Raw genomic sequence first — 14,661 nt, 5'->3', positions numbered from 1 at the left:
GTACCTTGAATGTGGACACTGATGTATGTCATGAGGTGCTTTGGAAAATCTGATCTTTGCTATCTCCAAGTAGGCTACCAAAGGTACTGGGATCTACTTAGAGCTGTCTGTATCCTGAATGCATAAAATGGGTTTCTTTGCCTCGACATGGCTCAGAGACACGTTAGATGTGAGCAAGCAGAGGCCGCAGTGCTGAGAAGCCTCCAAAAGCTCCAAAGGGTGTCAATAATTCTACCTTGAACAGAACAGCAAGCAGTTGAGCTGTGTGTGAGCACTGGGCTCTCTGCAGGTGCATGGAGCAGCAGCTGTGGGCAGAGGGGTCCTATAAGTGGCCAGTGCCTTGCTTGGTGTGAGGCTGCCAGGGGAGGCAGCTAATGAAAAGGGGCACTGTTCCCATCCCAAAACTGGGGGGATGCTGTCTGCAATGGGGGATGTAGACTGTGGGCTCTGGGCTGTGCTTGGTCCTCTCCTGCTGCAACACGCTGTGTTGGAGCAGGGAGTAAAAGAATTGGGTATTGACATATTTAATATGCTCTCCTGACTTGTCACGTTCAGAGGAATTGTTTACCTCTGCTAATGAGACACAGCTTCCTGCTGGGGGATGCGGCTGCCGCTTAGCACAGCTTTACGGTGGTTGATGGGAAAGGAAGAAAAATGCACCTCAGCTGAAGCTATGGGGGCTCTGAGTGCGTTTCCTGTGCTGAGGCAACATATTGTGCTGCAGTATGCTTCTGCTGCGAATGTGGTCGTACAAATGGCTTAATAGGACAGCCCTGAAAAGGCCATCCCGATGCTCCTATCGAGGCTTTCTTTTGGTAGCTGAGCTGCACAAGGGAAGGTGGAGGGGCTGTCCCTGGATGTTTTCTAGAACTGTGAAGGACGTTGTCAGTGGGCATGGTGGATTGGAGTGGGACTTGGTGATCTGAGGGGTCTTTCCCAACCTTAATGATTCTGTGGCGTTGCAATCAAACCACAATGACAAAACCTGGCCCAGAGCTGTGGGAATGGATGGTGGCACGGAATGGGGCAGTTCTGCAGGAGCAGCAAGGGGGAGCAATGGGGGTTTGATGAATGCAATGCGCTGTGGTGCAGGCAGGGAGGAACAGAGGGTGTCTCCCATCTGCTCATCCCAGAAAACAGAAAATGGAGGTGCACTGTCCCTGCTGGCTCCTGTACACCCAAACCTGTGTCTGCACATGGCTCAGCAGACAGTGAGCCCAAATTGGTCTTCAAGCACCCTGGGGTGGCACGTGGCTCAATTACTGCTCAGTTGTAACAGGGCAAGCGTGGAAATAACCTCTAAGTGACAGTGCTGGAAGTTGGGAAGAGCCTCAAAAGCCACCGAGTGAGTCATGCCACCATGGCTTCCTCTGCTCAAATGAAGTGTTCCTTTTTGGTTTTTGGCTTATTGAAATGTCCTTCCTCCTTGGGATGCTCAATGCACTTTCTGCTGGTGGGGTGGTTTCGAGTCAGCCGGGAGGGCAGGGGGGAGCGGAAACAGATGGCCGTAATTTGGCTGCTCTGCCGGTCCTGGTAAGATCAGTTATAGCTCTGTTGAAACAATTCCAGGTATTATTTTAGAATCTGGTTTCTTTATCCAAGCCATGTGTCCTCCAAAGAATCTGTCCAAAGTCTCAAGATATTTACGTCTTCAATCTAAAAGTCAGAATGCATTAGCTAGGGAAACTTGGTCTTCGTGCGCTTAAAATAAAGCAGCTCACTTAGAGTCTCACACTATTAAATCAGTCGTGAATGTCCTCACGACAACTGGATGCTGCAGATCCCTAGCTCTGGCTGCTCTTTTCTTGAGCACCAATGAGTGCTGCAGGATTTCTTCTCCTGAGCTCAGCCCAACTGGCAAAGCCCTTGGGAAAAGTGGCAAAAGCTGAGGGCAGGGTGTCACAGCCAATGGCACCATGGCAAGGATGTGCCTCCAAGGAACAAACATCCTGGGGGGTAGAGATGGATGTCCCGTTGGGGGTGGCACATCTGGAGATGCCCCCGTGTTGGTGACTGCAGCCCACGGGTTTCATTTCCCATTTGTGCTCTGCGGAAATGCTGCACAAGGGTCCTTCTGAAGATGAGAGCAGGGATCTGGTTGGGGATCCTCCTAGGATTTCTTTGGAAACAAGATGCGTCATGGCACAAAGGGAATCCATGGTGCTGCAGAGGTGCTGCTTCCCACTTCGCCAGGAGAGAGGGAATGGGAAAAACAGCCCCAGTCAAAGCCTGCCTGCTTGCTAGGGCTCTTAATGAGTGCACAAAGTTGTTTTGCTTTATTTTCCTGGCAGATAATGCCATTTTTAAGCCTCATAGCATGAAATTATATATTTTTGTAGGTGAAATTGCTTGATTAATCACTAAGCTGTTGAATATTTTAAACAAACCAGACATCTGTTGTGAATGGTGGAAGCTGGGCAGAAATAAAGCTGCAGCTTTTAGTAGATCTCCATGCCAAAGGGAAGCTAGAAAGAAATTACAACCACTAGCTGCACCGTGAAGAAAACCAGTAGTAATATTAGTAATATTAAAGGGAGGAGGGGGAAAGATTTGAACAGTGAAAAATAAAAGGACAATGAAAGTTTGTACTGCTCCTGTAACCCAGTATGAGCTTTCAGCTGGTGCCTTGGCCAGGGGACCCCATGGAACTGCTGCTTTGCTGGGTCTCCTCTGCTCGATTAGGTTGGTGCTGAGGTCAAGACCTTTGCTAGAACCCCGGTCACGCTGGGATCAACCTGTCTTTAATCACAACCAGTGTCCTAATAAGAATAATAGCAATGTCACACCAGCTTGGAGTAGCTCCAGATATCGTAACTTTGTGTTTTCAGCTGGCGTGAGGAATCCTTGGCTTTTCGCTAAGAAGATTTTTATCTGTGGGGAAAGAAATTAAATACATTTCTTGGGCAGAAAGGTCCATGCTGTCATGCGGTTTTCTCATGTGCTCCTCATGTTGTGTTTTCCCCAAAAACTGACTCTCAGAAAGCTCTCAGACCTTGGCTGACTCCACGCTTTGTGCAAGAACAGGGGATGGTTGGGCAGCACAACCACCCCTTCCACCACCAGCAGCATTAAAGACCCTGGGAAGGGGCTCCAGCTCCCTGTGGGCTGTGCAGATGGAACAGCCCCAGGTGAACAGGTTCACCCAACAGCCAGGAGCTCTGGGCTGAATGTCACCTCCACCCACCCGCTGACAATCCTCTCCCCGCCGCTCTCCAGACATCTTAAGGAGCTCTCAGGTGCATCCCAAGGTCTTTCAGCTCCCTGCAGCGTGCCTATGACCCTGCCTTTGATTTTTTTCAGCTTAAAGATGAGCTGATTAGGTTTGCATTGTCCCCACGTTTCCTCCCGCGGCAACGAAGTGCTGGGGTTGGTATCAGATTTCCAACCAACCGACCCTGCAGAACGACCGCGTCGGCAAAATCCTGGCGTGCACCTGATTCCTTGCAAATGTCCCCACCGTGCTCTGATGCCACCGAGCTGCGGGTGTCCTGCAGACCACCTGTCACCGGTGGGACTGGTGGAGGACAAGTCCCCGACCCACAGCAGCCCTGGGTGGCAGCAGATGGCCCAGCATTGCTGATGGACACCTCCTGCACGGCATCTGCCGGGGGTGATCATGATGGGCGGAGGTGACATCCCTCTGTCCTCATCTCTCAGCGTGCAGATACCTGAAGTTTGATTTCGTGGCTCCCCGTGGAGCACAGCGTCGGGTTTGTCTGTGCTGTGGGATAAAGCTGGAAGGGAGGCTGAGGCGCATTTGTTGTTGTTTCGCTCTTTACGCTCGAGTTCCCTGATTAATCCCCGGATTAACGGCCCCATCCGCTGCTCCCCGCGGGCAGGCAGCCTCGTCCCAGCTGAGTGACAACTGTCCTCATCCCCTGCACTGACACGGGGTTAAACCTGCTTTCTGTGTGCTGTGTGCACTGAGTGACTTCCCAGTTTGTTTTTTTTTTTTTTCCAATATCTATTCCATGAAGCAACTGCTTCCCAACCAGAATCCCATTTTACACGAGGGAATATATGGGATTGTCCTAAAGCTGTTATTGGGCATTTCCACTCTTGCTGCTCTTGACCTGAGGGGTCAACGCCTCTGACTGGATTTATGGAAAGGCACGGTGATTTTATGATCAAAAATCACGTCAGTGGGTAATTAAGTCTTATGCTTCAGGGCACAAACCGTAACCTGCCAGTGGCCAGGATGGGACTCCCAGAGAACTGGAAATACTCACCGACAATTAATTTTCACTCTATTCATGGGGGCTGGGAAGGATCAGAGGGGTGAAACAACCGTAATTAATTTACAGCGATTATTTCCAACAGCTGGCAAGTGGCATAACTCAGCAGCAGCGATGTCTGGGAACACGGAAATAATTGAGCAGAAATTATGAGGTGCCTCTGGAATGAGGCAGCCCTGTGCCTTACTGGTCTGCAGGCAGTGGTGACATCGAGCCCCATGTCCTGGGGGCTGCAGGTGGCCCTTGGAGGACAGAGCTTCTTGGCTCCAATGCACTGTGTCCTGGTGCCAGGATCATTTTCCCATTGTAAAATGATGGGATGGTCTCCATTGGCTGTGACACCAAGAGGAACCTGTGTTCTGGTATCTATCCTCTCTGTCCTTTCTGTAGATTTAGGGGCAGGGGGCTTGGAGTAGTTTATTCTGGCTTGTTAATGCCCATCTGAGATCCTGGATTGACCCCTGGACTTAGGCATCCCCTGCTCATGTGTCTGCAACAACACAGCCCAATGCTGAGGCAGACAGAAGATGCATAGCTGGGGATAAGGGGAGTAAGGGAATGTAGGGTGTGTGGGGAGCACCTGAGCTCCTCCTGCAATGATTCCCACACTTCTTGTGCCTACATGGGCAGAGTGTGGGGATGTTGGCTTGCTGCCTCCCTTTCCCCAGCTGCCTGCAATGGGCTCTGCTTAGGGCAGGGAAGGCAAAAGGGGAGAAGAACGTCCTGGCTAACAAGCAGTTTCCTGTTTATTAGCAGGTAAAGAGAGAGCTGGCATGAATTATTAATAGGGTGGAAATGGGGTCCCTCCACAGATCTGTGCTAATTCTGGCTCGGCCGAATGTCACTCCCTCTTCCTCCCCACTCCATTTTGCAGTGGTTGGGGGCATCGATTTCTCCCTCCCTTCTTTTCCACCCTCAGATCTCAGGGTGTCAGAGCAAGGTCACCCCTGGGCGTTAGCACACGCTCCGCTCGCGGGGTTCAGGATCCTGAGTCAGCAGAAGCATCTGGGGTTCAGAATCCCATGAGTCAGCAAATACATGTGGGATTTGGGATTCCGTGAGTCAGCAGAATGCACACGGGGTTCAGGATCCCATGAGTCAGCAGAATGTGTGCAGGATGCGCCCAGCCTGATGCTTTGCTGCATGCCTCTTTCCTTTGGCCAGCAGCAGACACACTGAGCAGCACGTTCCTTGCTCAAGGCTCTGCTGCTCCCTCGGGCCCGTCTCTCTGCAAGAGAGAAGATGCAACCCGTGCTCACTGGCTGCTGCTCCCCTTCCCCCTCTGATCTGTTTCTGAATTCCAGAAGCATCTCATGCTTATTTCAGCCATGGTGTAATGCTGGAACAGATAGGCTGTACTGCATCCCATCCCCTGGTGGGGAAACTGAGGCAGGCAGAGGGTGAGGAATGGGGTCTGGCATTACCCAGCACATCCTGGGCAGTTGAGCATTAGTTGCTCCTCAACTCAGCCTTAATGTAAAGAGCAAGGAAACCTCAGCTCTTACCCCATACTCTTGGAAACATTCCCCATAGCCTCCTCAATACTCCCACTTGAAAAGGGTCTGCACCCAACTCTGGACCACAGGAGTGCAAAGGGAGGGGAAGGCAGCTGCTGCCCATTGTATACCAGGGCTGACCCCTGTCCCTTGCCCATCCTTATAGCCATGTTCACACACACACACACACACACACACACACACAAATCCCTTCACAGGCAGTAATGGACGAAAAATCCATTGACACAACCAACTCCAACCACCTGGCTGAGCTCAGCCTGTTGCAAGGGTGACCCATTGCAGGAGGACCCCAGCATGGCACTGGCACTGCAGCAGTGATGGCAATTCCAAACCCATGGGGTGCCCTGAGCAGCCCCAGCTGCAGTACAGGGTCACCTCGGACCCAAACCTGTGTGTGCAGCCCAAATGTGGGTGATGTGAGGGTTAAGAGACGCATGGAAAATTCCACTCCTAAGCAGATAATCTGTGCTGGGTGCATACACACAGCACACAGCCCGGCCTCCTCCCATGGCATCATTTGTGAGCGCTCCTTCATTCCGACCTGGTAATCCCTGCTGAGCTGTAATAACCCCATGCTGCAGAGCAGGGCTGGGCTCACTTTGGAATGGGGCTGCACTGTTGCTCCTTTGGTGGGTTTGCAGATTAAGGGGTGACCTCAAGCATGAGATCCACCAGCAAGGTGTGGAGCTGGGGGCCCTCAACCTGCAGACATGGGCAAGCACACGTGGATGCACAGGTTTAACCTTGGTGACTGCTTTTAGCTTGCCATGAACTGCAAGCTTTGCTCTTCCCAGGGCACATCCCTGCAGGCTGACTGTGAATCTAGTCGCCCCATCCCGCCCTGTGCCCTGCTGCAGCAAGGGCTCTGTGCACAGCCAGCCCCTACCAGCAGCACGGCAGCGACCTGTTTGCTGGACCCGGAGTGCATTATTGATTCAGGACTCAGAAAACGCTTAGGAAGTAGGAAAAGTGTCCTGCTCTCTAAAAGCCTGAGCGCCTTGTGAGCTCAATACATGCAGCCTTTGCAGAGAGGCTTGCTACGCTGCCATTAATATTTTATTCTGTAAGAGGTCCGGGTAGTTTGAATGGGGGAGGGCAGAGCTTAGTGTTGGGGGTGGGAAGAGCCAGGAACAGAGGTGCTGTTGCAGTGCTCTGATGCAGGGGGAGCAGAGAGTGGTGCTGGGCACCCCTGCACCCACCTACCTGCTGCGTGGGCTCCTGCTGCATGGAGCATTCCCCTCACTTTTGCTGTTGTATGGTTGTTTCATGCTATGCTTAAGTGAAGCTCTTCTTGAGAGCAGCTCATTCTTTCGCACTCATCTCTTTCAAGGTGGGAGTAAACTTTCTGTTCACTGTACCAATTAAATTTACCTGACAGTCTGGGTTCTATCGCTGAGCCTTTTCCATCAGCACGTTGAAGTGACTCTTGTTAGGAAAGCATCATCCTGCTATGCAGCGTGATGAATCCCGAATCGGGCATTTAAGGGAACTGCTGCAGACTGGGGGGGGAAGAAATCCTGTTTGCTCAGCACTCTCTAATTTGAAGCTGAGCCTGTATTCTCTTGTTTTCTGGAAAGCCTCTGCTTTTGTAACACCAAAATCCTGCTGCACTGGAATGGCCTCTGTGGCAGCGTGCAATTTGTTGGGCAGCAATGCTGTGTGGTCCAGGGGTCTGACCCTGAGGGCAGGGAGCTGCTGACCTGGGTTGCAGAGGTGCTCTGTGCAGAGCCCTGGTGCTGGGGAGTCAGTAAGGGGGGGGGAGGGGGGGACAGGACCGAAAGTCACCAGTCCTCCTCCTGTGTTGCAAAGTAGTGCTGATGTGGGTTAGGGAAGCTTTGCAAATAGTAGCAGTTCCCAGTTCCAGGCACTCCTCCAAGGACAGGGGAGGATTTTCCAGATGTTGTGTTAATGTTTTGGAGTACTGAGAGGGGAATGGGGCTGTTAACACTGCACACAGAAAGAGGCAGCGTCCCATCCCTGACTGAGGGGTCATTTTAACACCTAGGAGTGGATTTCCTGTGCTGCTGAAAGTTGGCATTGAGGCACAGTGATTGTCCCCAGCACCGTGCAGGGGGGGCACAGCCAGCTCTGAGTCCAGCCCTGCTGAGGCCAAGGGTGGGCTGATTCAGTGCAGGGGGAGAACATCACTTCTCCTGGAAGGGATTTTCCTTTCCCTCATCCTGACTCCTGGGGTGACTGCAGAGCTGAGAAACCCAAGGAAAGAGCTCCCGTGCTCAGAAGTTTGTCTGCTTTTTCCAATTTTAGCACCCTGTTTAATAAGAGAAATAGCTTTTAGCACAAGCCTTATAAGCCCGTGTCATTCAGAAAAGTTTAGCTAAGAATTAAACTAAACGTCAGCCTCGACTCAATGTGTAATGAATAAATAAAGCCTCTTCCTTTCATGTAGCCATGCCAAAGTCAACGGGCCCTATTAGCTGATGAAACAATGCTGACGCTAAATAAAAATACCCCTGACCCATCGATATGGGCTGAGAGCTCACCCTGCATCAAAGAGCATTGACTGAACGAGAATGCCATCCCAACACCTGAAAATAACTGCTTCCATCTCCAGAACTGCCATGGGACAGTTGCTGCCAACACTTCTGCTGTTTTCCCACTTTGCTTTTGGAGGTGACTTGGAACCCCTTGGAGCTTTTGTTTCCTTGTCAGGAGTGAAGGCACGATGCAGTTTCCAGGTGATGCTGCCAAAAGGGTACTGACATGGCCAGGGGACAGCTCAACAGATGGGGACAAATCAAAGCTCCCAATCTTAATGAGCAGCAAAACACTGCACTGCCAGAATAGAGCAGCCCAGTGTGACCAGCAATTGCTGCAAAAGAGAGAAAACCATCCTTCAAACAACTCTCACATCCCCCCACACCTCCTCCAGGAGAACGGGCTGGGAGCTGTGTAATCCCCTATAGGCATAGCTGGGAAGTTCAGAGCCCGGTGGGGTCCTGGTGCTGCCCCATTGGGTCCTGGTGCTCCCTCCAGCAATGGATTCATTGCCCACCTCCTGTCTGGCACTGTGTGTCTGCGTGTTTTGTTTTTGTTTTGATTACAGTTATCCAAGCAGCGCAGGCATCCTATGGGGCTGTGCTTAGGGTTAATTCTGAGCAGTGCTGGTTTAAGTTCACAGACAGCACCCTGCTGTTTTGAAAGCCACTAAGAAAGCAACAGAGTCACCCTAAGAAATTCTCTGCTGTACAGCTGGGCTCATATGGGAGCCCACCTGTTGTGGGACAATAATCAAAACACAAAGGGAATTGAAAACAGGACAGGGAAAGGCAGTGGAGGGGGCTGCAAAATAACACCCAACGCTCTTTGTTTTCCCTCTTCTCAGGGGATCTATTGGGATTTTGCTGTGTTTTCTGCCCCATTGTCAGGCAGGGAATCCATGCTGTGTGTTGGTGCAGCTCTCACTCTCGGCCATACGCGGTGTGTGCGAGTGGTGCAACACGTGCTGTCATACACTGCGAGGAAATGCTGCTGGCACCCGGAGTAGAAGGGTTGCAGCTGGATATTGACTGAACAGGGGGAGGCAGAGAGCTGATCTCAGGTGGTGGCGTTTACTGGAGGAGGGCAGTGGAGCTGGAGCCCTGAGCAACGTCAGCCAGGGAGTTTGCAAAGAGCGAGCAAAGCGGAAAGCGATCTGTTGTTCATCTTTAATCCTTCTGCAGACAAATAAGAGGAAGTCCGGACTGCCCTACCAAGAGTTAACAGTTCTGTTGGCATCCTTGGGCTTAAGCTTCTCTTTCAAATGATCTTTTAGAAGGAAAAGCTGCTGCTTTGCTGGAATTAGGGGAAACGGCGCTGGTTTCAATGAGCCCCTGTAGGTTGGGCAGAATGGGGTAAATAGGGTGACGTGTGGTGATGGTCTCAACGTTCAACATCCCACGGTGTATCAGAGCTTTCCTCTTGGCTTTTCATGAGGAGCACTGAGCTGGGGAGCTTTCCCAGGGGGAAACTGAGGCACGGGGTGTACAAACCTGGACAATGCTGGCAACAGAAACTTGGCCTCCTTTCCCTCTTGCACTTCTAATTGCAGTGTGGTGCTTCCCCAGCATCCCTGGCTCGGTGCCCCCATGGATGCTCTGCCTGCACTGGGGGCTGAGTTGTCACCACTGGCAATGGGAGGGGACGTTGTGGCCACGTTGCTGCACTCTCTGCTTTGACCCCTGAACTCTTTTTACCAACGCAAAGCCTTGTGAATTATAAATCAGGTGCTCCTGCTGAGCTTTGTGGTGCACGGAATGAAATGCAATGATTAATATTTAAGGGAAAATAAGTTAAAAGATTTTAACTACAAGGGCAAGTATCTGTCCACAGGTTCTTTTCACATTGGGCAAAAGCAGAGCTAGGGTTTGGGGACATCAGTGGACTGGAGCCACTCTGAGGTCCCCACTGGTACAACACAGCCCCATGCAGGTGCTACTGGCGCAGTGCCCCAGGTTTGGCAGCTTTTTGGGGTGGGTCAGCAGTGATATCCCAGTCAGCTGTGCCCACCCCTGGAGGTGCCCGAGGCCAGGCTGAATGGGGCCCTGGGCAGCCTGAGCTGATGTGAGGCAACCAGCCCACAGCAGGGGGTTGAAGCTCAACGATTTTTAAGGTCCCCTCCAACCCAAGCCATTCTGCGATCCATGCTCAGAGAAGTTCAGGTGATGCACTCACTGTTGGGTGGGTAGATCTGAATTTCAGACCCCACCACCCAAACAAGTCCACTACTTTCCACCACCCAACCCTGCTCAATGTGACACCAACATCACCGCCCACAGTGAAAGTGTCCCTCCAGCAGCACCCAGCAGGATGTTCTTCCTGGCCACCCACACGCAGTCCCATCTAGCAAGGAGGGAAATACTTACATGAGTGCAGAACCTCTCCGGAGGGTCCCCACATGTAATTCCTGCTGGATCCACTCTGACCGTCACGTAATCCTTCATCCTCATGGCCCTGGGCTGACAGGCGTAGAACTCCCATGATGGGCCATCGTCGGTGGTCACCCAGGACTTGCAAATGTCATACTGTCCCATGGCCAAGGGGAGACGGTGCAGGAGGAGAGCCAGCAGGTACAGCATGGCAGCTGAGGCCGAGCGTGGGTGCCCTGGGCTGGGGACGTGCTGGGAGTCCAGGGGGAGGCGGCTGCTGGGCTAGGGGGTGCTCTCAGGTTCAGCATGGAAACTCCTCATTTACAGATGGTCCACTCTAGGGAGGTCAGGGTGAGGATAGGAGTGATCCCACGTTGAGTTCGGCTGTGGAAAGTTTCTCTCTGCACAGAAGCCAAATTTGCAAATGACTTGCTTGGGAAAGTTTTGGCTGGATTGCTGCTCAGTGGTCAAAAGTCTTCCTTAGCCTCATTTTTATTTTTTTTTCCCCTTTTGTCGTATGAAAGAGCTTCCAAATCAGCATGAAAATATCTAGAGGTGACTCCAGTCAATCAATAGAAAGATCAAGTTCTGAGTCGCTGATGAAATTTGATAGGAGCAAATTGGAGAGGCTGCGGGATGGTGCTGGATCAGGTGTTCCTCGACCTTCCTGTCTGCTGCAAACGCGTCACTGGGTAGAGCACCTTAAACTGTGGTCTGCTTTGACAATTACTGGGGCTCTGGGACGTTAATGTGTCAAATTACTGTAGCATCTGGGAGCTGGCAGAGAGGAGCTTTGGGGCTACAGTCCCCTTGTTCCAAAGGTTGATGGGGTTGGAGCTGCTGTGTTGGTTGGTGGCATCGGTGGGGTCTGTGCGATGGGCAGCGCCGTCCTCTGCTCCTGCAGTACAGGGAGGCACCGCGTGCAGTTTGTCTGTCTGTCCGCTCGTCTGTCTGCCTGTCTGTGTCTTTTGGCAATGGAGCATCGAGTTCCCAAGCCTTCAGCTGTGAGCCACGCTGCTACCTGAGGTCTGGTCCCTCTCTCATGGTAAGAGTGAAGGGGGAGTTCATTAGCGGGCTGCACCTGCAAATTGAAAGACAAATGAGCTGGGAGGGAGTGGGAGTGCATCTGGAGCAATGAGGCCAGAGGGTCCCATGGGAAACACAGCCCTCAGCTGGGTCTGTGATCCCTGACACACGGCGGGGTCTGTAAAAGGGAGATATACAACTTTAATAAAAAGAAATCCATAGTAAGATGCTTATGGCTCTTCTGCTGTTTGGGAGGTTGGAAGGAGAGCTTCCCCCGCTTAAGGTATCTGATTTTTATGGCAGCTGGACAACAATAGCCCTAATGAGTCTTCAAATAATATCAAGAAATAGCTGGAGGTCATTAGAAGATGGAGAATATGCAGACACAGACCGGGGACAGACAGAAAATTGAACGTCTTAAGGAGATTAGTAAATAAATGTGACAGCTGGGGAGACGCATCCACAGTCCAACATCCCCACATATGATTTATCTGAACAATAACATTTAATAAAAAGCAATTTAAAGTCCTAACAACACTTAAGGTTTACCCAATACAAGGAGCAATGACCTTCTTGGTAATTTCAGGTGAAAACAACAATTCTGCAGTTTTGTTGTCTTTCCACTGGAGCTATACAAATCTTTAGTAATTGCAAAACCAAATGACAAAGAGCTGAAAAAGGAGAGTGAAACCCTTGGCCAGCAGTGGAGAGAAGGCATCATAGGAGAGGTGGGAGCAGACATCCAGAGCAGATACTCGGCTCTTGGTAATTCTCTCTCTATTGGCTCCTCCAACTTTTCTCCCACAATTTGGAGATGTCTCCTTCATTCAGCACCACGTTTGCTTTCTCACGAAGCTCACTAAGGCTCAAAGACTCCAGGTTAGTGGGCGCATCGATCCACGCTGGGGGGATTCATAGTGCTGTGCCACTGCCCCCCTTCTCCCCAATCTTTGGTTGAGAGATTTCTGATTGAGATGAATGAGTTCAGAAGGGAGAAGCCATCTCTCATGCTTCATTGCTGGCTCTCAGAGAGGAGCCTATTACAGACGCATTGGACCTGAATAAACTCCCAACGAAAGAATAGACTGGCTGCTATTTTTACATCATGAGTAAATGTAGTAAAAATATGAAAGCGGCGTGACAGTGTGTTTAGAAGTCCCACTGACATCAGAGCTGTCTTTGCAGTTAAAATAAGTCAGCTCCTCATTATTACATCCAAGCAGTCCCAGCCAAGCACCCAACAACTGCAGCATGTGAGACTTCAGCGCTGGGATCCAGCGCCTTTAATGAGGGCTCCACCGCTGCTACGCTTATGGATCTATTTTCATAGCCGTAAAACCATATTTTGCACTTGAACGGCTGTCAGGGAAGAACCCAGGAAGAGAAGATCTATAATATCTATTAGTTTCTTGTTACGCTTGCTAAATGTTGTAGGTTCCCAGGGAAGTAATTTGCCTGGGAATTGAGAGGTGGTCAATCACACGGGCACGCGGTGCAGCGCTCCAACAGCACCGACCCCCTGCAGAAATAGGAGCACGGGGTGGCTCTGAGATAAGCCAGCACACCCTGAACGGGGGAGAGAGGCTTTCTGACCCAAAGGCTTTGCTCTGCTTGCCTTGGTTCGGCACCGAGCAAATAAATCTTTGCCCGATAATATTAAGAAACTGCAGTTCATGGGAACAAATACAATCAATGCTCTCTGTTTTCTTTGAGGCGTGTGCAGCAATCGCAGGGGACTGATAGCCAGAGTATTAAAAACACAAAATTAGATTGTATCTCGGCTGAGCTGGTTCCTTGTTTTTCTTTTTTTCTTTTTTTTTTTATTGGATTAACACCCAATTGAAATCAAGAGACAGCGCCGAGCAACAACTGAGCTGCTCTGGAATTAAGGACACAAAGTAAACTCAACGGAGGAGTCCTCAGTTTCAGAAGTTGCCTCGAAAATAAAACCCAGCCGCTGTCCCCGCCGACCCCAGCGCCGACGGAGCTCGGCTGTGCGTCCCTCCCCGTCCCCGCGATGTGAGCCCTTCCCCGCATCCCCAGCAGCGGGGTTGGGAGCACCGCTGTGACGGAGCTGTCGGAATACGGCAAAGCTCAGAGGAGCGCCGCGTTCCCCGAAGGAAAACCCGTGCATTTCGCTTACGGCAGCCGCGCTCCTTCACGCGGTTGTGCCTCCCGACCAAGCGATGCCACGGGGTTCATTGCGCGTTACGAGAATTCGAGGTTTGGGCTAAAAAAAAAAAAAAGTGGGGAAAACGGGAAACGTGCCGCGAGCATCTCCGGCTTTGCATCTCTCAGCTGGAAACTCCGAAACGGAGATCCGAAGCTGATCTCCCTCCGCCCGTTCCGTAGGGGCGAGGCGCTCCCGCAGGGCGGGGAGAGGATGGGAGTGAGGGGACCGCGGGGGGCGGCGATGGATCTCCCGTCCCCGCACCCATAACGCAGCTCTGCGGGGCCGCGCCGGGCGCAGCCCCCGCTCCCCACCCCGCGCCCCCCAACTTTCAGCGCTTACCGGGGGGTTCTGCGGCTCGGGGATCCCGAGGAGCGGCCAACTCCGGGGTCGGGCCCCAAGGGCGGGCGGCCGGGAGCTCGTTGCGGTGCCCGGCTCCCCTCCCAAGTTAATGTCGAGGCTGAAATCCCGTTTGCTATCACTTTCACAATCGGAGCTTTTATCTCCGTGCCTGATCCGGACTGCGTAACTTCCTCTGTGCAGCTTTAGCACACACCATCCCACCGGCGAGCAATGTGCTTCTTAAAGGTGCAGGGAGGAAATGCGGGCGGGGAGGGGAGGGAGGAGGGAGAAAAGCAGCCGGGGAAGGGGAGGCTGTGAGCGGGGGGGGGGCCGGAGGGGCTGCGGGATCAGCGCGGTGCGGGGCTGGAGAGCAGCGGGTGGGGAACGGAGAACCGAGAGATGATGGAAGTGGCTGTGCCGCTCCTTTTCCTTCTTTTCCCCCCACCTTTTCCTTTTTTCTTTTTCCTCCCTCCCCCTTTTTCCTTTCTTCTCCCCCCTTTTTCTTT

The 14,661-nt window shown here is 52.0% G+C and overlaps 1 protein-coding gene across 7 annotated transcripts in view; it reads right to left on the bottom strand.

Annotated features, from left to right (window-relative positions):
* The window catches only part of NTNG2 (netrin G2), a 40,042-nt gene extending 25,608 nt beyond the window's left edge, over window positions 1–14,434 (bottom strand). For 2 of the 7 annotated variants that reach the window (XM_090121316.1, XM_090121317.1), the window contains exons 1-2: window positions 14,156–14,434; window positions 10,615–11,698 (exon numbers count right to left, since the gene is read on the bottom strand). In XM_090121316.1, coding sequence (XP_089977442.1) covers window positions 10,615–10,827 — 213 coding nt within the window. In that variant the 5' untranslated portion in view covers window positions 10,828–11,698; window positions 14,156–14,434. The remainder of the gene's footprint in view (window positions 1–10,614; window positions 11,699–14,155) is intronic. The other 5 variants (XM_090121318.1, XM_090121319.1, XM_090121321.1 and 2 more) reach the window with 3 other exon arrangements.
* Between the last annotated feature and the right edge of the window lie 227 nt (window positions 14,435–14,661).

The sequence above is a fragment of the Phasianus colchicus genome, chromosome 19 (assembly GCF_987193195.1).
Source record: "Phasianus colchicus chromosome 19, bPhaCol1.hap1.1, whole genome shotgun sequence".
Classification (NCBI taxonomy): Eukaryota; Metazoa; Chordata; class Aves; order Galliformes; family Phasianidae; genus Phasianus; species Phasianus colchicus.
This window is presented reverse-complemented; position numbering and strand designations above follow the sequence as displayed.